This window comes from Mytilus edulis, chromosome 3, assembly GCF_963676685.1.
Source record: "Mytilus edulis chromosome 3, xbMytEdul2.2, whole genome shotgun sequence".
NCBI classification, from domain to species: domain Eukaryota; kingdom Metazoa; phylum Mollusca; class Bivalvia; order Mytilida; family Mytilidae; genus Mytilus; species Mytilus edulis.
Window position 1 is genome coordinate 73,689,376 of NC_092346.1, and position 24,540 is coordinate 73,713,915.

The 24,540-nt window shown below is 30.3% G+C and overlaps 1 protein-coding gene across 1 annotated transcript in view; it reads right to left on the reverse strand.

Moving 5' to 3' along the window:
- Positions 1-715: 715 nt before the first annotated feature.
- The window catches only part of LOC139517350 (methionine synthase-like), a 31,652-nt gene continuing 7,827 nt past the window's right edge, over positions 716-24,540 (reverse strand). The window contains exons 9-34 of the mRNA XM_071308293.1: positions 22,888-22,988; positions 22,427-22,488; positions 21,926-21,993; positions 21,312-21,391; positions 20,624-20,736; positions 20,131-20,271; positions 17,469-17,654; positions 17,014-17,193; positions 15,106-15,222; positions 14,067-14,207; positions 13,037-13,126; positions 12,601-12,699; positions 12,175-12,333; positions 11,756-11,859; positions 10,387-10,454; positions 9,770-9,890; positions 9,394-9,475; positions 8,833-8,931; positions 8,099-8,174; positions 7,083-7,238; positions 6,534-6,715; positions 6,014-6,150; positions 5,424-5,490; positions 4,994-5,095; positions 4,591-4,791; positions 716-4,312 (exon numbers count right to left, since the gene is read on the reverse strand). Of these exons, the coding sequence (XP_071164394.1) occupies positions 4,229-4,312; positions 4,591-4,791; positions 4,994-5,095; positions 5,424-5,490; positions 6,014-6,150; positions 6,534-6,715; positions 7,083-7,238; positions 8,099-8,174; positions 8,833-8,931; positions 9,394-9,475; positions 9,770-9,890; positions 10,387-10,454; positions 11,756-11,859; positions 12,175-12,333; positions 12,601-12,699; positions 13,037-13,126; positions 14,067-14,207; positions 15,106-15,222; positions 17,014-17,193; positions 17,469-17,654; positions 20,131-20,271; positions 20,624-20,736; positions 21,312-21,391; positions 21,926-21,993; positions 22,427-22,488; positions 22,888-22,988 (3,016 nt within the window). The 3' untranslated portion in view covers positions 716-4,228. The remainder of the gene's footprint in view (positions 4,313-4,590; positions 4,792-4,993; positions 5,096-5,423; positions 5,491-6,013; positions 6,151-6,533; positions 6,716-7,082; positions 7,239-8,098; positions 8,175-8,832; positions 8,932-9,393; positions 9,476-9,769; positions 9,891-10,386; positions 10,455-11,755; positions 11,860-12,174; positions 12,334-12,600; positions 12,700-13,036; positions 13,127-14,066; positions 14,208-15,105; positions 15,223-17,013; positions 17,194-17,468; positions 17,655-20,130; positions 20,272-20,623; positions 20,737-21,311; positions 21,392-21,925; positions 21,994-22,426; positions 22,489-22,887; positions 22,989-24,540) is intronic.

Consider the following 24,540-nt stretch of genomic DNA (forward strand, 5'->3'; position numbering starts at 1 on the left):
TGTTTCTTTGTTACATATATGACATGTTTATATACTTATACATCTGGTCATTGCGTTATTTTAACATGGCAAATTTGTGTATTCTTGTCTTCAATTTTTGCTAATATGCTTGGTCTGTATGCAATTTTGTGACTCTTTGTAACAGATTTGTTTTGTTATTTTAGTGATAAAGATTATAACACAATGTTGACTGCTGTATATTTGACATGTTCGGCTATTATGTGTTTGTTTTGTTGACACATTGTTGTCAATATAATGGAATTTGATGAGACTATCATACAAATGAGAGGTTTAGTTAGCTATAAAACTAGGTTCAATGCACTATTTTTTACATAAGAAAATGCCTGTGCCAAGTCGGGAATTATGACAATTGATATCCATTCGTTTGGTGTGTTTGAGCTTTTGATTTTGCCATTTGATAAGGGACTTTCCATTTTTTATTTTCTAGGAGTTCAGTTTTATTGTGATTTTACTTTTTGTTGACGCCGACCGGACACTGGAAACAAGGTTTTTGCTCCATCAAGGGGAAACAATTAATCCAAGAAAGCAGCACACAAATACTATCTTTATGTGAATCTAACTTTTAAGATTCAACAATAACAAATGTATAACAGCCATGGCTATTAAACATTATTTCAGTGCATAGATAGGCTATTTATTTTTACCTTCATAAATACTGTAATCTATATTTTCACTATATAAGATTTGAAAAATCTAAAATTTTAAACCTTTATTTCAATAAATATGCAATAACAATATACAAATAAAACATCTGAATTAATTTTTGAAATCATACAGAATTGTTTAAAATAGATGTATAAAAATAGATACAAAAACTGGCTTTTAACAGTTTACCCTTTGTTAAATATCTTGCTTACACGAATCACAAAATATCCAACCTTGGAGACCACTATATGAAGGTATAAATTGGCAGTCCCTAAAACTGTTTTGCTTTTAAACAAAAATACTTATAGATAACAAAGTGCTTAGAAGCATATGTATCCATTAAAGGTTGTACATTTTTTTCTGTTCGAATTAATATCTCCATTTTTCTTCTTCTGTTACTCTTTCTTTATTCTATTGATACATATATACTTAACAATGGGGAAGTATGTTGGTTTTGATATGAATGTTTAATTTTCCATTTTTTTTAAATAGGTTGAAACTAAAAAAAAGAAAAGGAAGAGTTAACTGATACTTTTAGAAAAAGATTGCATTAAAATCTGTTTGAACATTGCACTTTTTTTTATGAAAACTTACATTGTCTCAATGTAAAATCGATGATAATAAAACAGCTGCAAATAAACCAATCTGTATATAAAATTTTCAACAACATACATGATGAAAAAAAATTGATACCAAACATAAAAAAAACAACTGCATATAATGTCACATTATGAACTAATTAGAACATTCAGCATAGAAATGTCAGAAATCAAACCTCTACATTCCAAAGAACAATATATGATTGTCTATCTTAACCATTTTAAAATACCAGACGCCTGTATTGCTCACATTTATGTGCAATTTCTTAGAGATCATTTGCTTATCACAGGTTTATAAAGAATCATTAAAAGTCGGACAATGGATTATCTAAGCAAGATACCAAAACTATATTATTTCTAAAAGTTTGAAATGATAAATTGTATTTGATTTAACAGTATATTTGTCAACTATTTAAATTTACTATTTCATTAACAAGAGCTGGCTAGGTTCAAAGAAAATTGTCATCCTTGAATGAAATCTAGTGGACAGTTGTTTGATAAGTTCAAATAATATCTTTGCAGAAAGGTTTCTAAATGTTCACCAATCAAAGTTGTCTCTAATTACTGTCACTTGAAGGCTAAGAAGAGCCAATTTCCCTTATAAAGCATTCATTAGTAACTTGGAAAAAAATACTCTTTAATATTTTAAATGTGTTATGCCATTTAAAAGAGCACCTTAATATGCAGGGGTACATGTACAATCAATTGCATGTCATTAGCATCCACTGGCACAAAAAGCAATCACATACTACTAAATGTATTCCCGGTATCTACAAGTTTATACCACTCTGTTTATATACAAAAGCATAAATTATCAGCACAAGTAATTAACCAAGCTAGCTAGAGATTCCTTTTTTCTTGTTACATAAAATAATAGATTCTTATTATCAGATGTCTATTAATATCAAAGGTTTCATAAGAAAACATTTTTCATACAGTAAAAAATAATCAATATTGTAGGGTTTATTGATTTTCTTGTACAAATATATTAGAATAAAAATAATCAAATAGATGCAAAAATGTATACGGACATGAAAACAAATGTTATAAATTTCATGATAAATATAAGAATATATATTGAAGTAAGAAGCTAGCAGAAACACTAGATACAAGATAATAAAAAAAAAATGTGATTTTTTTTTCTATTCAATAATTAATGAAAGAGAAATGGGAATTAATAGTCACTTTTAGAAGCCACTTTGGTACAATTATGTCAAAATAAGCAAAGAAACATCGCTGCTGAATTACCCACTTGCTATTCACATCCAATTGTACAACTTCATTATCTATTTATATCTATGTTTATGTTTATATAGGGTATATGACCGTCCAGTCCTCAGGGGTCACCATGATGGATAATTAGATGGCGTCTAAACTAAAATACACACAAAAAGGTGATGCATATTATTGATCCTATGCATTGTAAATTGTTTATTTGAGACTTTCTATATATTGGATATATGTTGACTGTTGTAGTTTGTTATAAAGGGGAATAAATTGAGTCAAATCAATGATCATGACTTTGACAGCTAGTGCCCTTTTAAAAGATTTTTTTTAATTAATTTTTTCTACCCGAACAGTTTAACTGTTTTGATTTGTGCCCAAGTAATGAGTCTTATCTGGATGAAACATGTGTCTGGAATGTTAAATTATAAGGCCTGGTATCTTTTTTTATTAGATTGATCGATTGGTGTTTAATTATTGGTTTGTTATGATTTTCAAACATGACATCCAAAGAATGATTGTAGTCAAGTTTGATAAAATGGTTTAAGAGATGAAGGTTTGTCTGAGGTGAACAATACCAGAAAACAGAATCAAAGTGCTGTATAATTTCTTACTAGCTTTCAGTGTGAAAAATACATGATTAGCTAACATAGTGCCTAATGAACACATCAACTAATGAAGCAAGTGCCATTTCAAAAATAAAATATCAAAAATTATTTTATCTACCAAATGTTTCAATTATTAACCACCAATAACTCTTAAACTCATAAAAACAATCAATTAATGTATAAAAACATAAAGACAAATGCATAATAAAAGCAAACAATCATATGGAAACATTCATGATTTTACAGTTCAATCATCAATTATATGATTACAGTTTATTCACCCACAGTAAACATAAATAAAAAAAACAGTACTTCATAAAGCTACATTACAAATCATTGAGGTCACAACTTCAAACAGGTACTGTAATATCAATTAAGGGGAGAGAATGGTCAACACACAGAACAATATAATCAATATTAAAGAAAAGCGTTCTTTGATTTTAATTAATTAAATTTACAAATTGTTTTGTAGTGATGAGTCAAAAGAGAATATGTTTGAACTGTATGGTTATAACTGTTTACAACCTTACAAATTCTTTTAGTTTACAATACTGTGGATTCATTAATATTCCTGGTATACCAATTGTTGTCAGTTTTGTTGATATAGGTGAACCACGAATTTAAATGTTCAACAAATTACATATTTTCTAAATGCATACATTAGCAAAATCACTAAATCAAATATCCATGACGATACAAGTTGGTGTCAACAAAACTAAATGAATCACAGGTTTTTTTCAAAGTCAAAGTCTTTGCATAAAATTAATCAAGTTTCAACCAAAATTGTTTTGTAAGAACTTATAACTTAATATAAGTTGTAATGTTATTTCATATCACAGCATTATTTCAAAACTCTAAATGTGGAATAAGTTGCATTTGTTTTGTTTCGTTATCAGTCACGGAGTCAAAATGCCACACAAAATATTGTTATTTTATATTCAAACATATTTCTTTTCCTATTCAGATTTCCATATGCACTATTCTCTGTCATGGCCACTTGTTGGTTGGGCATAAATATATCTAAAACAATATCTAAATGGTCCCAAATCTCCTTCTTACAGAGTGAATATCCCATGACATTGTTTTGTTCATCTTTGATTTACATTTCACTACACATACATTCATTCATTTTCAGGCATCATATGCCAACACTGATCCCAGCCATCGTTCAACATCACACACTTTCATTTCTTTTCTGTTTGCATAATCTATAATCTGAAAGAGAGAAAAAAAAATATTTTAGATTTAGTAAACTATTTTTAAAACTTTTGAAAAAGTATAAAGGTTATTTGAACCAACTGTCACTGATGAAATTTTTAACCATGTTTTACTGTTATACACTGTCATGGGACTTATTATCTGATCTCTATAGTTAAATACAAACAAAGTAAAGTAATCAAATAAAAAAATCATGTAAAAAAATGTCCTTTTCCTACTAGTTAGGATCATTTCATAAATCAGGGGGAAATCAAATTAACACACAAGTTCAATACCTGATCTTTAGCCAACTTTCCAGTGGCAAAATATGATGATTTTCCATGACTAAAATATAGTCCTGATACAGATGCTGCTGGGTCCATGGCTAAAGATTCTGTTAACTGTATTCCTACATCTGAGGCTTGAAGTAACTTCCACATAGTCTCTTTCTCTGTATGATCTGGCTGACTTGGGTATCCTGGAGCAGGGCGAATTCCCTAGAAATACAATACATGATTGTTATAATGACAGCTTAGATGGTCTCCAAAAATTAAAAAAATGATGTCTGCTATACACTATTAAACATCATTTCTCTTACAATTGGATGAATGTTTTCTCAAGTATTATAATAATAGGGGTTCTCAACCTAGAATATTATAATTCAATTAATTTCTCTAAGACATCAGTAAAATATCCCACCTTGTATTTAACTTTGAGTAAATCTTGTGTTTCCATAACTTCCTCCTTTGAATAACTCCATAATTCTTTTCTCACTTTCTCATGTATCTCTTCAGCAAATGCCTGTAAATATTGATATAAAATTTCATTACCATTATCATAAAACTTATTAACTGTATGGTCAACATAAGTTGTTTTTTTATATTTTAAGGATGTAATGTAAACTTTTGTTCATCAATTAACCCCCTCCCCCTTTCCAATCACAAGATGGAGTATGTTGTAATATATGTTGAAGTTTGGACTTGTAATGTTAAGAAAAATGCAATAGATATATGTTATGTTCAGAGGTAAAACAGTATACCCTATCCTATGGGCAGGGGTAGAAAAACAAAAACTAATTTGTTGTTGAAGCAAGAAATGTGTGGCAAAGGATCTATAATGGTTAACCTACCTCAGCTAGTCTGTCAGCTAATGCCTTTGTCATTATAATTCCATAATCATCATACTCTTTTTCATATCTAGATAAATTGAAAATACCTTGTATAAAGCATCCAGAAAAATATCATTTACCTTTCAAAGGTATATTTTTAAAAACAAAAATGGCTTTACATGACCATATTTGCTATTTAAATGCTGTAAATTGGGATATCATACTAGTGGTCATAATTAAGCAGATGAGGCTCTGTGATATATGTTCCAAAGCACATCAATATAAATAGTTAAAAATTAATTGTTTATTCTGATTTGGTTTGTTATGTCCCTGATATAGGTTAAAGAGGCTAGCTGAAGGACACCTACGGGTGCGGGAATTTCGCACTACATTGAAGACCCATTGGTGGCCTTCGGCTGTTGTCTGCTCTCTGGTCAGGTTGTTGTCGTTTTGACACATTCCCCATTTCCTTTCTCAATTTAAAAAGTATGAGTTCCAAAACATATACCACAAATCAAAACATAAAGACATTCTTAGACAAGACAAAGTCAAATTATTTCAAAGTGATGCTGTTAGGACAAATTCCACACTAAATAAATTAATAAACTCACTCTTTACATATTTCCTGGACTCCATGACCTGTTGTGACAGCAAACAAACCAATGTAATCTACCATTCCTGACTCCTTTGGAGCAATGAAATCAGACAGACACAAATAGGCACTCTTATCATTTACATCCTTCTCTGCCTGTAAATGTAACATCACATCATAGTTAGAGTATTCAGAAGATTCAAATATCCTGTATTTTGTGCTAAACAGTATGAAAGTCTATGTTAGAAATATTATTGCCTGTATATTGAGTTAAAAGTATTTTCATTAATATCTGAACTACAGAAATGCAAGTGCTTTTTAATGTAACTTATGTTGTGGCCACTTTGAAGCAATGAATATCCAAAATTGTCAACCCTGTTGGACACTATCTCACTTCAGCCTGCATCCTCAAGAAATTGACATTTTTTAGTTCAACAATTTTTTAATATTCATTTTTTCTACAGGCCATTATAGTTTATTGTCTAATTAGTTCATACAACATTCACCTATTATATGTATATATAGTTTGACTGTATTACCTGTTGTCTAAGTCCACGTAATACAGTTATGACCTGACCATCATCACCATATACTTCTATGTCATCTCCTACACTGTTAGCTCTGTAGAAAGCTACCACACCATGAGCTTTCAATCTCTGGTCATTTATTAACTTCTTCAGTAATGTTTGTGCATCATTGTACACTCTCTTTGCTTCAGGTCCTTGAAAAATATATAGATGGATCTTTAAGTCAAGAAATCTTTTACAAATTTAGTAGTCCTTCAAAACTATTAATAGTGCAACAGTTATCCAAAAGGTAGATCTTATCAACAGAAATAAAAGCCAGGGTAAAAAATGTTAATGGATTTCCAAATGTAATTGATCAATATTAAAGATGAACTATTCATAATAACCAACTAATATTAAGTCTTATCTAGTAAAATTTGCCAACAGTTTTTTTTTAATATTTTGAGATATTCCCTTAAAAAATTATTATTTCTTTTTATCTCATCTGAAATTTTAAATACCAAAATTCAGTTTCAACTATGAGAAAATAAATCAGGAAGCCATATTGTTTATTTCACTCACCAACTTGTTTATCATTGAAGATTTTAGGGTAACCTCTGTTTGGATACTTTCCTCTCAGCTGCCATACATCAAAGAAAGGTTTCCAATCTATGTAAGGCACCAGATGATTTAAATCATAATTTTCATATTTCTTCACTCCAAAAAATGTAGGCCTTCCTATAAAATATATATATATATTTGTTGATTATTAAAGCAATTATAATAATCTCCATAACTTGTTCAAAGCTGGTAGACACCAAAAATGTACCAATTTTTTTTTTAGAATATTCGACTTTATGACTGTCAAGCCTATAATAAAATATGCAGGTCTTGTTTTCTAATTTGATAATATTTTTCTTTTTTTGAATCAGTAAAATAAACATTTATTTACAAAAGTGAAAAAACAATATTGAAAACCACAGATCTGATGATAGTAACAGATCTGGATTAATGGAATAATTGATGTTTGATGGGAAAGGAAGACTATAACAAGAATGTGTCCAAAGTACATGGATGCCCCTCTCGCACTATCATTTTTCATGTTCAATGGACCATGAAATTGGAAAAAAAATATATAATTAGGCATTAGGCATTAACATTAGAAAGATAATATCATAGGGAACATGTGTACTAAGTTTCAAGTTGATTGGACTTCAACTTCATCAAAAACTACCTTGACCAAAAACTTTAACCTGAAGCGGGACAGACGGACGGACGGACGGAAGAACGAACAGACCAGAAAACATAATGCCCCTCTACTATTGTAGGTGTGGCATATAGGTGGGGCATAAAAACAGATATAATTAATGATAGTTACTTGTTATTTAGAACTTCATAGCGTGTATCAATTTTCAACAAAATCATACTGATAATCATAACTAGAGGTACTGTGAGCATGGCTAACAAAATAATGCCTCATCCCCTTGCAAAGACCAGGATTTGGTTAGGGAAACTATTAAAAAAATAAATAGGTGCACAAAAGCATTATATTTTAACAATTGTGAGAAAGTTTCAATAAATAAAGTTTATCAACTGACCTACTGGTGGATCATTAACCCAATCTATGCATAACTTCTTTTCTCTAGCTTTCTGTAAACTCAGATATCTTCTGTCCTGAAAGAGAAGATTATAACATTCAAATTTTGCAGAGAATTTATATATCATCAAAATTTACCATTTTTGTTTTGTTTCCAGAATAATCAAGAACTATTCAAGCTGAACAACAAATCTACTATTGATACTGTGGATTCATTTATTTTTTGTGGGTACCAATTTTTGTGGACAATGAAAAATTTGCATGTTCGTAGATATTTAATTTAATGGTTTTGTCCAAATCTGGGTACAAGCCCATATAGAATTTGTTATTTGCAGAACACTTAATTTCGTAGTTCACTTGTACCCACGAAATTCATGATAATTGGTATCCAACGAATAATAATGAATTCACAGACTCACAGTACAACAAAATTGTTATTAGTTCCTTCAACACAGACTTGTATTTACCAGCTATTGGCATTGGATCAACTTGTTCAATGTTAATTGCATTAATTCCCAAAATATTAAATTATGACAGGGGTAATGTTTAAAATATATGAAAATCTTATCTACACAAACTACATGTAGCAATAGCCTATTTTTGGTGTCAAAGGACCAAAGAGTTGTTATTGAATTAAAATACCCATAAATTATGAACAAATTCATTTCTTTGAACATTATGGTTAATTTTCTGTTTAGTTTACATCACAATAAAGCATTGAATATTCTTACTTACCTTTAAAGAATCATAATGTTCTTCTCTTATTTCTTCATATTCCTCCTTAATTTCATCTGTAAATTCATTAAAATTGTCAACATCCAGCAGAGAGGAACACTGTAAGTAAAATGTTGTATAAGAAACTGTATGTTATTGTATACATATTTTTTCACATACTTTGATCATTTTCACCCCAAAATATTATATACATATTGGCATTTCATTTCAAATTGATGTTTTAAAATTGTTGAATTTGCAAAATCATTGATAATGTTTTTATTGTTCACAAGCTTTTCTTCATTCCTAGTAACCTGTGATATCAAAAGCAATCTAACTACCCCAATTTTCACAAATTTGGATATTTACTTGCTTGTTAATTTTCACACAAAGTAACCAAGTAAAATGTACCAATGTATACTCCCCAGGAGTAAAAAAAAGAGATACCTTTCAAGTGAATGTTTCCATCTGATATTGCTCAAGGTGAAACATACCAACCAGAAGCAATCTTAGTCTCAACTGCATACTAAATACGTGATCAATTGCTAAGGATCGTTTATTATAGCTAAAAGCTGTACTTACAACGACTACACTTTTGGATGCATCTAGTACATGTATTGTTGGTTGTGAATATCTTGGAGCAATCTTTACAGCAGTGTGTGTTCTGAAATACAATCAACAGAGAATTTAAAGTTTGTGTATGTCTCCCATGTTTCCTTGTTTCAAAGGATAGGTCTATTAAAACAATATTATCTGATTTGCACAATATTTCACATGAGATGAAATTAATCTGTTCAAATTCTACTCCATTCCAAACTCATTTTAATCTTGTTTTAATAATACCATACATGCCATATAGCGATACTAAATCAAAATATTTTACAAATGTTTTAACCATTTTTCTTTTAGTGTTCTTGTCAAGTAATTTTGAAAAAAAAAGTATTCTAATAAGTCATACTTGGATGTAGTGGCGCCTCCTATCAATAATGGCAATTTCATTCCTATTCTTTCCATTTCCTTTGCAACAAAGATCATTTCATCAAGTGAAGGAGTGATCAATCCTGACAACCCAACAAAATCTGTAAAGAGAAGAGATTGAATAAAATCAGTATTCTAACAATTGGTCCTTAGAGGAATAACAATGTTAGAAAGTACTTTAAGTAGATACCTTTTGCATGAACATGTTCAGTTCAAAGGTCAATACCTAAAACTTGGTAATGCTTAACACTGTAGCTAATAGTTACAAAATTCCCAAGGAACATATTTGAAATTATCATACAGAAAACAAATAAAGCAAATTCAGATGTGGTAGCAACATCTTAAGCTTGGGTCTTCTCAATTGTGTAGATTTTTCAGTCATTTTGATTTTAAATCAGTCAAGGCAGCATACATGATCATATATAGACTCTTCATTATTCCATTAATGCTGAATTTTAAAATTTACAGCTGTTTTCAGCAACAGATCTTATGTTTTTGTCTTGTTTTTAGTATGCAAATTACTTGGTAAAAAATATTAATAACCATGATATACACTTATACTATGCTACAAATATCACTGTAAGTAGAAATCTATACCTGCTTTCTCTTGTATTGCTGTCTCTAAGATCTTTTCACATGGTGTCATTACTCCTAAATCTATAACTCTGTAATTTAAAGTGTTAACTAGTTACATCATTATTGACGAGAACAATCCTGGTTCGATTCTCATTTGGGATGAAAATTTAAGGATCTCAATTTTCGGCTCTCCCTTGACACCATTTGCGAGTATGGTCTTGAGGAAACGATGATTTTCGTCGGAAGGGGACGATAAATGGCTGACCCATGTTAAGAGGTATCGATATCTCTTGCACGTTAAAGACATCCTTGTAGATTTCGAAAAAGAGTAAGCTAATGCCGCTACAAGGCAGCAATCGCACCCACAATGTGATTTATATAAATTGCAAAACTTGTTTCCCAATCCACTATAAATAAATATGTTTAAACTTAATTCTAAACAAAAATATAATTAAGAATTTTTTTAACAAAAACATGTTTTAACAAGAATGTTTCCCCAGTACACGAATGCCCCACTTGCACTATCATTTTCTATGTTCAGTGGACCGTGAAATTGGGATAAACCCTCTAATTTGGCATTAAAATTAAAAAGATCATATCATAGGGAACATGTATACTAAGTTTGAAGTCGATTGGACTTCAACTTCATCAAAAACTACCTTGACCAAAAACTTTAACCTGAAGCGGGACAAACAGACGAATGAACGAACGGACGCACAGACCAGAAAACATAATGCCCCTCTACTATCGTAGGTGGGGCATAAAAATTGTCACTGTACCTGTAAGCTAAACTTAAATTATCTTTTTTTGATTACGGAAAAATAACTTTGAACACAGGATTGTGTCTACCTAGACTTTTGATATTATGAAGCCAATGTCACAATTAAATTGTCAGCACTACTAAATGTAAACAATGCAAAACTTTAAACTACAACTTCTAATTTTCATATTACAAAGGAGTAGCCCCGGTAGGAACCCCTTTTGTGCCCTTAATAAATCATTTTTACAAATTTGTTTAAAAGTAAATTTTAAGCTATTTATTTGAAAGTATAATACTTTAGCTACATAAATATTGAATGTTTTTGACAATGCAATACAAATGCATCAGGTAGTAGCATAATTAAATTACGCAAAATTACTGAAATCTTCAGAGTTGGAACACTTGTGCTCCTTTTTACCTTTTTTGCCTTAATAGAAGTGCCTGCACTTGTATCCAGACTTTATATTTAAAAGTAGGCTGTACTTGATGACATATATAAAGGTCAAGACTGAACATGAATGCAGCCCCGTTCATTTTATACAAAAATCATCTGAAAAGTGATGTTTTCCAATGTAAAACAAAATCTTTAGAAAAAGGCCTTTTTTGGTGATTAAATTTCTTGTAACTTACTTGTAGTTATTACATCCTAATACTACTCCCACTATGTTTTTACCAATGTCATGTACATCTCCTTTAACAGTGGCTAGAACAACAACTCCTGTATACTGACTCCCCTATTAAAACACAAAGTCACACTGTATTAAGACAATATACCTACTGCAAATAGCATTTCTATGGGATATTCCCATTATTTGTGTACAGTTCAAATATGCGTTATATAAATTGTAGAAAATGGGGCACATGCAAAATTACAAATGCATTTTGGTCCATGATGGTTTAAATAACAGATTATTTCTTATTCATATTGATCACTTATTCAACTTTAATCCATAAATTCTCATAATAAGTTTACAACACTATATATTTTAAACAACTATTTAGACTATATCATTATCTGAACTACAAAACAATCAAAACAAGGTACATACTTCATCATCATCCCCTCCTAGTGCAATCTTTTGTTGTCTCTCCTCCTCCATGAATGGTATGAGGTGTCCAACAGCTTTCTTCATCACTCTGGCAGACTTAATTACTTGGGGTAAAAACATTTTCCCAGCTCCAAACAGATCACCAACCACACTCATACCCTATATAGATATATTCCATCAACATTAATATAGTTACATTTTCGTTTCTATTTTCAAGCAATTCAGTTGAGGTAATGTTCCATCTTTGACAATTAAAAAAAAAAGTTTCTAAGTATAAATAAACCGTAAACAAAGATTTGAACTTTAAATTCTATCAAGGTTAAGATAAAGTTGTGTGTGAACATTCGTAGAACTTATCATAGTCTTGATACATGATAATAGAACTAATAAATAAGGAGACTAAGGGATTATAAACTTTAATTTTACCTTCATCAAAGGACCTTCAATAACATTCAAAGGTCTAGGATAATTATCTTTATTAGCTCTGGCCTCTTCTGTATCTTCAACAATGAATTTATCTATACCCTAAAAATAAAATGTACATAAAAAAAATTAGTTTCAGTGAGTTAATTTTTTCAATTCACTAAAATACAAATAAATGTGAGGTAAAATATTATATATGGAACCTCAGATGATTAAAAGTTAAATCCTGAACTTCATATTTGACTGAAGAAGCTTGATAACTTCTGAATTGAAAAAATAATCTCCCAAATTATTTTTTTGATACAACACAACAGCCTGAATCTTGTTTCATCTATATTAATAAAGCTCTGTCAATCTGAATCAAATATTAACATGTAAAATTAATGTCAATGTTTCATTATTATAAAAATGCATTCCTTCATGGTAAACTGTTACTTACCTTCACTAGTGAATATTGCAACCTTTCCTCCACATCTTTTTCTCTCCATTCATCACTAACTACACCTTTCTTTGCATCTTTACTCATTCCCTAATAATGGAAATAATATGCTGTTAATAAACAATTGGAATATAACATAATTACACAAGAAGTTAACGTGTTGTCGTGTTCATGCAAAAAAGTGATGCTTCACATGAAATATGAAGTAAGCAAGGAAAAGAATAACTGAAACATTAAAAGAGTACTGGCTTCAAGACATGTATGTGCAGCCACTATTAATGGTTAATATTGCAAATAACAAAGATATTCTGTCAGGAAGCAGAACAGCCATTTGAAAACAGACAAAGAATTAAGTTTAACAAATGTACAATTGAGACAGTTTGAAACAGTTTAAAGAATTTATAAATAAAAAATTCAAAAAGAAAAATGTTTTAAAGTTCTATATTGTCTTGTGATATAACCCATCTTGGGACTTTCCATTAAAACTATGTTGTTATGAAGAACACCCATTATCTATATATACATTTCTCAATTCTAACAGGAATAATCCTTTTCCTGACGATAATCTTTATTTATTCAATTTGTGCTTCATTTTATCTCAGTTCTTCATTGGTCAAAAAGTTTATCGTCAAATTTCGTGCTTTCCATGAATTTCCTATTGAGACGTCATGAAAAAGGTGAACATGCCTGATGATGTCACATAGAAAGAACACATCTTCTTGCAGATCGATCAAAAGGAAGGATTGAATTTGTTTGCATATTGTTTAAATATTATAAGAAACACTTCCACCACCAAATCTAGAGCAATATGACATTTATACACTCTCAACAGTTAACGCTTGGTAAGCCTTGCGTTTTAAATTTGTATATTTTAACTGTCTGAGTGGATAGATATGGTATCACATTGAATTCAGTGGTAGAACCTTTTTATGAAAATATTAACTGGTCAACTATAAACCTTTTTATTTCATGTAAATGATTTAATTCAAAAATTTTATTAGTGTATATATTGACCACCAATTAAGTTCACCTGAGCATATACTAGCAGTTTTTCTGTGCCCTCTGGATCCTTATCCCAGAGAAGATTTTCACACAACTCCAATAATTTAGGTTCTATATCATCATATACAGGCAAACATCCAGCATTTACTATGCCCATGTCCATTCCATTCTTCAAAATAAATAAAAATAATAAGACTGTATATTCAGTGGTTGTCGTTTGTTTATGTGTTACATATTTGTTTTTCGTTCATTTTTTTTACATAAATAAGGCCGTTAGTTTTCTCGTTTAAATTGTTTTACATTGTCTTATCTGGGCCTTTTATAGCTGACTATGCGGTATGGGCTTTGCTCATTGTTGAAGGCCGTACGATGACCTATAGTTGTTAATGTCTGTGTCATTTTGGTCTTTTGTGGATAGTTGTCTCATTGGCAATCATACCACATCTTCTTTTTTATATAAATAGTTAATAACACATTGCCTCATTAACATTCCTTATCAGTCTTGAAAATCCAATGATTTAATAACCAATTTCATCATACAAGACCATGACATAATTCACATATGGTAAATGATACTTATGATAAACAAAATAGTGCATGCAGAACAATTTATACATTTTTCTGATATGATAATCTCCAACTGGTATATATAACAAGTGAAATAATATTCTATCATATTTTCAAATTTAACAAATATGTATGGTACCTATAACCAAAAGTTTCTGGTTGATTTAGACATGATTTTAATCAACATCTATTTTGATGATTTTATGTTTATTTTTCAATTCACATTTATTATTGAGGCTTAAACACAGCTTATAGTTTATGTGGACATTAAGGTTCATATTAGATGAATTATGCTACTTATATGCAATTTACTCCGCTACATTTCTTACTTGTATTGTAGAAATTCATGAATTCAACAAACAGTCAAGAAGTCAAAACATTTGTCCTTAATTGTTACAAGTTCTGTACGGTTATGTACAAATCTTTATCAATATTTACTGCTGATTTTCATAATTTGTTTCACTAGTATTCATTTGTTTATATCTGTTCAGAGACTTTACCTTGATAGCATGATAGAGAAATACACTGTGCATAGCTTCTCTGACAGCTTCCATTCCTCGAAATGAAAATGAGAAGTTTGATACACCTCCACTAACTCTAGCACCTGGTAATGTTTCCTAAAATGTTAATGTTATCAGTATTAGTATATCATAAAACAATGCAGTGTATCCATAATTCAATTGTTAAAAGAAATCTTCCCCAGGCCAATATAATCTAAACTATGGAAGAGTAATGAAAAAATCATGAATCCTGCAATGTAAATTTACAAATAAAAAACTCTTATTCAAATATAGTATTCTAAAGCATAGGGATTTTCATTTAATTAAAAATATAAATATGAAATTAAATGAGTAAAAAATTTGCAATCATGACAATTATTATCAAATCAGCATACTAAAATAGAATCAAATGAGAAAATATGACCTAATGACGTTTCAGAGATTTTTTTTTATTATCAAAATAACCCTAAAACCAGATGCTCCTCAGGGCGCAGCTTTATACGACCGCAGAGTTCGACCCTGAACAGTTGGGGCAAGAATGGACACAACATTCAAGCTTGATACAGCTCTGAATTTGGATTGTGATTAAATAGTTTACACAACATAGGTTTCTGACACAGAATGAATGTGGTCTAAGAACTTAAACTTAAAAACTTAAAAATTTTTAATTGGACATTTACCTATTATGGTCCAAAATCCAAAATCTAAATACATGATTAGATTCAGCATACCAAAGAAGCCCAAGAATTCAATTTTTAGATGAAATAAAATAAAGTTCCAAGTTTGGACCCTTTAGACCTCAATGTAGACCAATTTGATAACCAGGCCCAAATATCAAAAATCTAAATACATGGTTAGATTCAGCATATATCAAAGAACCCCATATATTCAATTTTTGTTGAAATCAAACGAAGTTTAATTTTGGACCCCAATTTGGACCAACTTGAAAACTGGGCCTATAATCAAAAATCTAACTAGATTAGATTCAGCATATTAAAGAACCACAAGGATTCAATTTTTGATGAAATCAAACAAAGTTTAATTTGGACCACGATTTGGACCAACTTGAAAACTGGCCCCATAAGCAAAAATCTTAATACATGTTTAGATTCAAGCATATCAAAGAACCCCAAATATTCAATTTTTGTTGAAATCAAACAAAGTTTAATTTTGGACCCTGATTTGGACCAACTTGAAAACTGGGCCCATAATCAAAAATCTAAGTACATGTTTAGATTCAGCATATAAAAAAAAAACAAGAATTAAATTTTTGCTAAAATCAAACGAAGTTTAATTTTGGACCCTATGGACCTTAATACCAATTTGAAAACGGGCCCAATTCCTAAACTGTTGGGACCAAAACTCCCAAAATCAATCCCAACCTTCTATTTGTGGTCATAAATAAACCTCGTGTTTAAATTTCATAGATTTCTATTTACCTAAACTAAAGTTATAGCGCGAAAAATCAATGTGTCTTCAGACGACGACAACAATGCCAACGTCATACTAATCTACAACCGCAAAAAAATTTTGCGGTCATTAAGAAGGCTCTTAAATCTAAGATATCTTTTTGAAGATTTGATAATTTGAATGTAGGATTAGCTTATATCTTTAGATAAAATTATTTATAAATTAAACTATTTTGGCTTTCAGCAATCCACTCAATACTTGTCACATAGTAGGTCTATCGTTAAAATCGTACTAGTATGAAATATATAAAACTTTAATTTTGGAATATCTATTCACGTTAATGAAAGGTGAAGTTAACAACTATTTTATTTATTTCTCTTTAATTAAAGTTATTTACACAAAGTCTACTAGTTATTGCAAATAAAGGAAAAACTAAATAAATATATGTATACAGCATATTCAATGATATATTACTCAACATATATCTCATTGTCTTACTTTTATTTTCTTGGTAGCTTCAACAAATGTGATACCATATCCATTATGTTCTTCCATCCCTGTAGCAATGGTTAGGATATTGGGATCAAATATAATGTCGTTTGGGTTAAAACCAACTTTGTCCACCAATAATCTATACGATCTAGTACAGATTTCTACTTTCCTATCTGTATCTGTGGCCTGTAAAATAATTATATTAAATCTATCAATAACCGATTTCATATTTTTTTACTTCTGTTAAAGAATATTTTGATGAAACTAGTAAAATATTGGTTATTATTACCATATTTTTGAAAAACAAAAAACTAAACAAAATTACAAATTTCCTGGAAGTAATAATGAAATATTGAACAATAAAACAATACAGATCCTATTACGATCAAGCTTTTTATTCTATTCAATAAGAGAGCGAGAACACTTCTAATTTCTCAACTTTTCCAAATTAACAAATATACCTGTCCTTCTTCATCAAATGCCATAATAACAACAGCCCCTCCATACTGTTTCACTTTACTGGCTTTATCTAAGAAATCCTTCTCTCCTTCCTTTAAACTGATACTGTTTACTATACACTTTCCCTGTGTACATTTTAATCCTGCTTCAACTACAGCAAAGTTTGAGGAATCTATACACAGGGGCACCTAAATGGAAACATTAATTAAATGTATATGTGAATAAACAGCATGAATTTGCTTCACATTTTAAACATAGTTAAGCAATTGTGAAATATAGTGTTATTGTTGAAAACAAGCAGTATAAAAAAGCAACTGTTAATTTTTTTTTAATCAAAACTAATGTCAGATGTCACAAACTGCTGCTCATAGGGATGTTTGTCTCATGGGCATCTGTTTGAGATTGTCATACACCTCCATGTAAGATTTTTAATATAAGCTTTCTAGAAACGTGTTTATTTTAACTGATGCATGACTGTATTCAGTGTTATGTTTTAAATGTGCATGACACTTTTATCAATCTGTTTTTGTATACATTCTATAATTGTTAAAAAGCTTACAAGACTATGTTTAAATGTATAATACTATGCAGAATTCAAAAAAAAAAATCTGTATCTTTTTTGAGCTGAGGGTATTATTTGAAGTAACCGAAATTCTTCAAATTTTACAAACCTTAATGAATGCATTAGAGAGTATGTAAATAATGTGTCCTTGAAAGCACAATCACACGTATATGATAAGATAAGATAAATTTATTTTATTAAAGTGTCACGTATTGATCTTACACAATAGTAAAATATTTACACAAGTACAATCACATAAAAAAAAAAAAGATCAACACCCAGCCTAAAAAGACTTATGAGACACTGTTATATACATATAAAACAGCTCAATCACACAATGTAAAAAAAAAAGAAATAATATATAAAAAAAAAAAAAACCTTGCAAACCTGATAAATTAAACGGACTAATAAAAATTAGATTTTAAAGAAATGTAAGAATGTTAAATACACCTAGTTTAAAAATTGTGTCTAAAGACTAAAACAAAATTATGTGTAAAACTGCGATAAGAATAAAATATTTCTATATATTATAATTTAAAATTAATAAAAGTGATAAAAAAAGGGAAAGTAAATTGAATCATCAGTACATTTAAACCACTTTCAACAATTTTCAAAAAATATATTTAAAATGTTCTATCGACATATTACATGAAACTATTACAATACACATACTTTCATTATTTATGTACCAAAAGTTATTTCCCTTAATTAATATATATTTTCTTTAAATTATATTTTTACCCGGATAAAAAGAATAGGCTTTATGGACAATTATATGTTATAAAAAACTTTTTCGCCTGACATAAAATTTGTGAATAGAGTAGGACAGTGTTACTTGAATGTCATTACATGTCATTAAAGCATTGAACTTGAGCTCTGTACTCATGTTTTCAAAATTTTCAATACATTGACGTGCCTTTTGAAACAATTCATATCTAATGTCTTCATACAGAGTGCAAACCATTAAAAAGTGAGTTTCGTGTTCAATATCATTCAATTTACAAAATTTACATAGTCTATTATTCAATGGAATCTGCGGTCTGGTGTATCTCCCTGTCTCTACAGCTAGGGGTAGCGATCCACTGCGGAATAATGCCATAGTTCGAGTTACGTTTCTTGGTAAAAGCGAGAGAATATACTGTTCTGTTTTAACACTTTGCTTGTAAATACGGTAAGTCCTTAGCTTGTTGCCGTTAGCATTGTTTCTGTCATCATATAAATCTTTCTCAAAATCAGCCTGGTCAAAGTTCGTTAGTTTTTCACTTATGAGGCGCATCGCCGTTTTAACACTGATAGTGGTGTTATGTACAATATCAGCAACATGTATATCGTTTGCAAGTTTGTCTATTTGATGATGCCACCCTTTTCGTCGCCGCGAGGCCCACGCTGCTACTTTTGATATAAGTCTATCATCGTTAACTCGTATGATCTTACATTTTAGACGTAGGCATGATAGTTTTTGCTTCGTATAACATGAGGTTAGTCCAAGATCTCCGCGCACCGCTGTGTTGGAGGTTCGCTTCCCAACTGCAAGAAAGTATTTTGCAGCTTTGTTCTGTACATTGTTAATTACTCTGTGGGATTTGTATCCCCAAACAGCACTACCATAGAATAGAACTGGTTCTACCATCGTCGTATAAAGTTTGTGATAAACGTTCCAAGTCATACCACCTGTCGCTATGAATTTACCAAAAAGGGCTCCCAAAGCTCTACTGGCTGATTTAGAAAGCTCTGTAACTGCCTTTTCTAGTGTTAAGAACTCATCGAACCAAAGTCCCAAATATTTGTATGAGTCAATATATTCTAAGTTGTGAGTTCCACATTCAAAATCAAAGTCTGACCGAGGTATCGAAGGATTTCTAAAATGCACTACTTTAGTTTTCGACCGATTGACTTCAAGTTTCCAGTCATCACACCAAGACGCAACCTCGTTAAGCATTCTCTGTAGTTTGTGTTCATATGAAACAATATTCCTTTCACCGAATAAATGACACTGTACATTAGTTCATGTTGGTATTATCATTGATGATTTTGCTTTCTAATAAAAAAAAAGAAGAAAATTAACTGAAAGAATCATCCTGTTATTATACTAAAATATTTACTTTTGCAATATCTGGTTCTGATGAAATTAGGTTGACAAATTTTGTCATGGCCTTGATCCCATCTAACATTCCTTCATCCATATTGATATCTAATACCTGTGCTCCATTTTCTACTTGTGTCTTAGCTATGCTTAGTGCCTCCTACAAAAATATGCAATGAAATTTAAATAAAATGACAGGTTCAAAATGTTCAAATGCCATAATTATAACAAATTTTCTGTTCATGAATAAAGAAATTCTTTTAAGTAACTCTTCAGAAACTAAGGTTTCATCTCCCTCAAGAGTTCACCTATGATGGCTTAGTTCATATAGCTCTTCAACTGTTACGGTTCTTATACATCATAGGCTTGCAAATATCTAGCTTTGAGCATTCCTGATGAAGGAAAAGCTCTTTGACGCCTTTCAGTTTCTAATGTTTCGACTAGCATTTACATGTTTTTCTGCAATAACTTTTGAAATATTTTATAATATCAATAATTTCATATCTACTTACATCATAATCCCCCTTAGTTATAAGTTTAGCAAATTTCCTTGAGCCTGCTACATTACATCTTTCTCCAATATTAACAAAGTTTGTGAATGGTCCAATGTAGGATGGTTCTAATCCTGTAAAACATAATACAATCTTTAAAACAAGACCTTTGAATTGACATGTCTAAGCATTTTTAAATTTAAAGATAAAAGATGACACTTTTATAGTACAATTTTTCCTCAGCATCTAATCATATATGAATGCATGCAGTGATGTAATAATTATACCTCCACAGGTAATTCAAAGGTCAGAAAACAGGAAGTAGGTGTCGGACAAATGATAAAATTCATACATTAAATCTCATTACTACCTAGATAAACAAATATAACGTCATTGTGTTATGTAGACCTGGAGATAAGTGTGACTATTTGTTTTTAAAAGTTCTTTTAACATGTGGCACAAATAAATCCAAAGTATTTACAAACAGAAAGTCTGTGTTTGACCAATGCAAATAGTGTTAGCACTATACAACCCCTTGAGAGAAAAGTGTGACAGAAATATTTGTTGGATGAACAAAGTGAAGGAACAGTTTACAAGGTGAATGCATCAAAGTCCCACTCTTATAGTGGGGGTATAATAATCCAATGAAATGAGTGTAGCAGTCATTAATATGTTCATAATAATAGTAAATCTGACATATTGTTATTACCACATAATTTCATGTATCCTGACTTCAGGTCTTCTGGAGGAACTCTCGGTTTTTTATTTCTTACTATGTCAGCAATAGCCCTTTAAACAGAAACGTTAAGAACATTTAATTTCAATTTAAATGAATAAAAAAATAAAGCACAAAATGTGATTCATTTCAACTTTTTTTCAGATAATCAATCTTTAGAATTTCAGGTTCTCACGATAAGGTAGTTGGGTTAGAGTTTTTACATTTGACTACCATTTCAAAATCTGGAAAAGAGTGTGCCTTGTCCAAGATGTGATCTCTTAGCCATTTAACACAATTGTCATTGATAATCTATAATTACTCATACACAAACAAACAAAATTTTTCATCCATGACAGCTTATTTATAAAATGAAGCAATATATGTACAAGTTATCTGCCTTTCAATATCTCTTCAACAAAGGGTTATCAATTTCAGAAAGGTCAATTATGTTCCATTTCCAGTCATTAAAATATCTCTTAGTTTAAAAATAACAAAACGAAAAAGCAGTACAAAATATTCCGTTATTAAGGTATAATTGCAGGGGTAAACATGTGAATAAACTCAAATCTTTTATGTATTTCTTATCTATAATCATAGTAATTTACTTTATATGTTCTGGTGTGGTTCCACAACATCCACCAACTATGTTTAAAAATCCATCATCAGCAAATGCCTACAAAATATATAACTTTAAATAATGATCTAATATTTTAAATGAAACATAAAATAGTAAATCTTTTAAAATTTAAAGTTAGAAAATAAATCTTTGAATGATATTTTTTTCCTTTTAATAAAAGTTGATCTAATTTGAATTACAAAATCAGTGTAGTATGTGGTATATCATTCTTGTAACAGGATTGGAATCACACAGAGAAAAGTAAATGATATTCTCTGACAGAGAGGAGGTTGGATTTTAGTTAGAAAAAAGACGATTACTAATTATGCTATAAAGCTTATATGCTAAAATCTAAAATGTTAATATAATGTTTGCTAAGGCATATCCTTCTTTACTTTTGTGCCCACATGAATTTTGTGGTACTCCAAAGCAAAACATCTTACATTAGTATGTTGAAGTTTAAGTTGAGACCTCTCTTAGCAATACCTACTTTTATGTGTCCAGCCATCATTTCTGGTGTTTCATCATAATCTCCAAAAGTGTTTGGTAAACCTAGAAAAATAAAAACAAAAAAAATGTATAAGTAGCATTGTTACACCGAATTGTATATTTTAATAGAAGAAAATAGAGAAAGATTGTTAAAATCACTTATATGAGATTACTGGCATCAGACAAGTACTTTAACGTTAATGTCCAGAAGGAAATTTTTCATGCATAATCAGGAAGATATATTTATAGAAGACAAAAATAAAATTCTAAGGATTTTTATACTTTCAGCTTGTTATTTGAAAGGCCATATAAATGTTTATAAAGACAAAACTATCTGATAAGTTTTCGGTAGCATCTCTTTGAATTATCATAAGTGACCAAACAATGTTGACTAATCTGAATTAGAATTATTAAGATCAATGAATTCAATTAAATTACTTGGAGGATTTAGTAGTACATTACCTGCATTTGGATAACATATGGTGTATGCTGTAGTGTTGTTACTGATTGCTTCTATAAATGGTCTCATTTCAACAGCTCCTAAGGCACAATTTAAACCCAAGCTGAAAATTCAAGAAAAATATAGTGAACTGAGAATTAATCAAAGAGCTGAAAGCTCTGAAGAAAAATGACGCCACTGTCTCTAATATTGGGATAGTTTTTATGCAAGTCTTGATTTTCACATACCGTAATTAGTTTAACAATGCAACATGTCTCGTAAGCATATAATTGATATTCGTATATGTGTGTGTGTGAAGTGAAGGTGCCAACTGGCTGGGTTTTTTTTTAAGACAAATGAATAGGTCAAGACTACCTGAATTGTACAAATAAATACCGTAGAAAGGCTTCTATATTTCTCACTGGTACATAGGCTGAATCCGGGTCCGTTCGCGCCCATTCACGTTTGCACCAACTCATGTTCGCCCCCTTTCACTTTCACACCCTACATGTTCGCAACTAATCTTAATTGGTTTTGTGTTTAATAACTCTGTAAGCAAGTGTTTTCTTATAAGTATAATTGTTGTCATTGTCTCAAAATAAAGTGAGACAGCATTTTTTTTTTGTGTTGAATAAATCTTAATCATGTTTTGGATAGCGTATTGTTAAAGATAATAATAATCGTTTCTAAATAAAGTGGTATTTTGTCAACGTTTTATTTAGCGTTGAATAACTCTTAATCATGTTTTGGTTAGTGTATTGCTATACTTTGTTTCATTGACCTCTTTCATAATGAAGTGAGATTCTGACTATTTTTTTTCTGTGTGTTGAATAAATTTTATCATGTTTTGGTTATAATAGTGGATTGCTATATTTTGGTTCCTATATTTTATTGTTTTGTTGTTTCAGATCAAAGGGCTTAAAAACAATTATCTTTTGTGTTTTTCCTTTAAAATCTTCAATGTTTTACTCATACCAAGCTAAAAATACATTCAGTATTTACACCAAAGCAATTTAAAACAACAATCATGATTTTCCAATTATTCAACTTGAATTTGAATTAAAATTGGGCGCGAATGAGTAGAGTGCGAACGGACCTTGGGTGTGAACGTGCGAGGTGCGAAAGTGTATTGGGCGCAAACAGACCTGATACCACATAGTCTGAACCCCCTTCTCTCACAAAATATGATGTAAATTAAAAACAAATTGTTCAGAGAACAATTGAAGTCTTTCCACTAGAAAAGATCTATTTTTATATTGAAATATGAAAAATCAGTTTAAAATGTTAGTTCCTATGGCTTTATGACGTCCTATTAACCTATGACCTTGACCTCAATTTCAAGGTCACAAACCATGGACCTTGAATCAAAATATCCTAGGTCTTTAATATGTTTGGTTAATGAGTACTACCACTTGACGCGTAATTTTAAATGTAAGATGGACAAAAACTCCCTTTATTGTATGCGCAGCCTTTCAACCAAAATATACAAGTAAGGACATGTCGCAACTAATAATTTATGAAAAATTATTTGTCAAAATGTCATACAGTATTTGAAAAGAAGTGAAAATAAGCCAAAATCAAAATTTATAATATGACCTTGACCTTTGACATTGACCTCATTTTCATTTTTAGTACCAATGACCTCATGAAGACCCTAGGTCTCTATCAGTTATGGT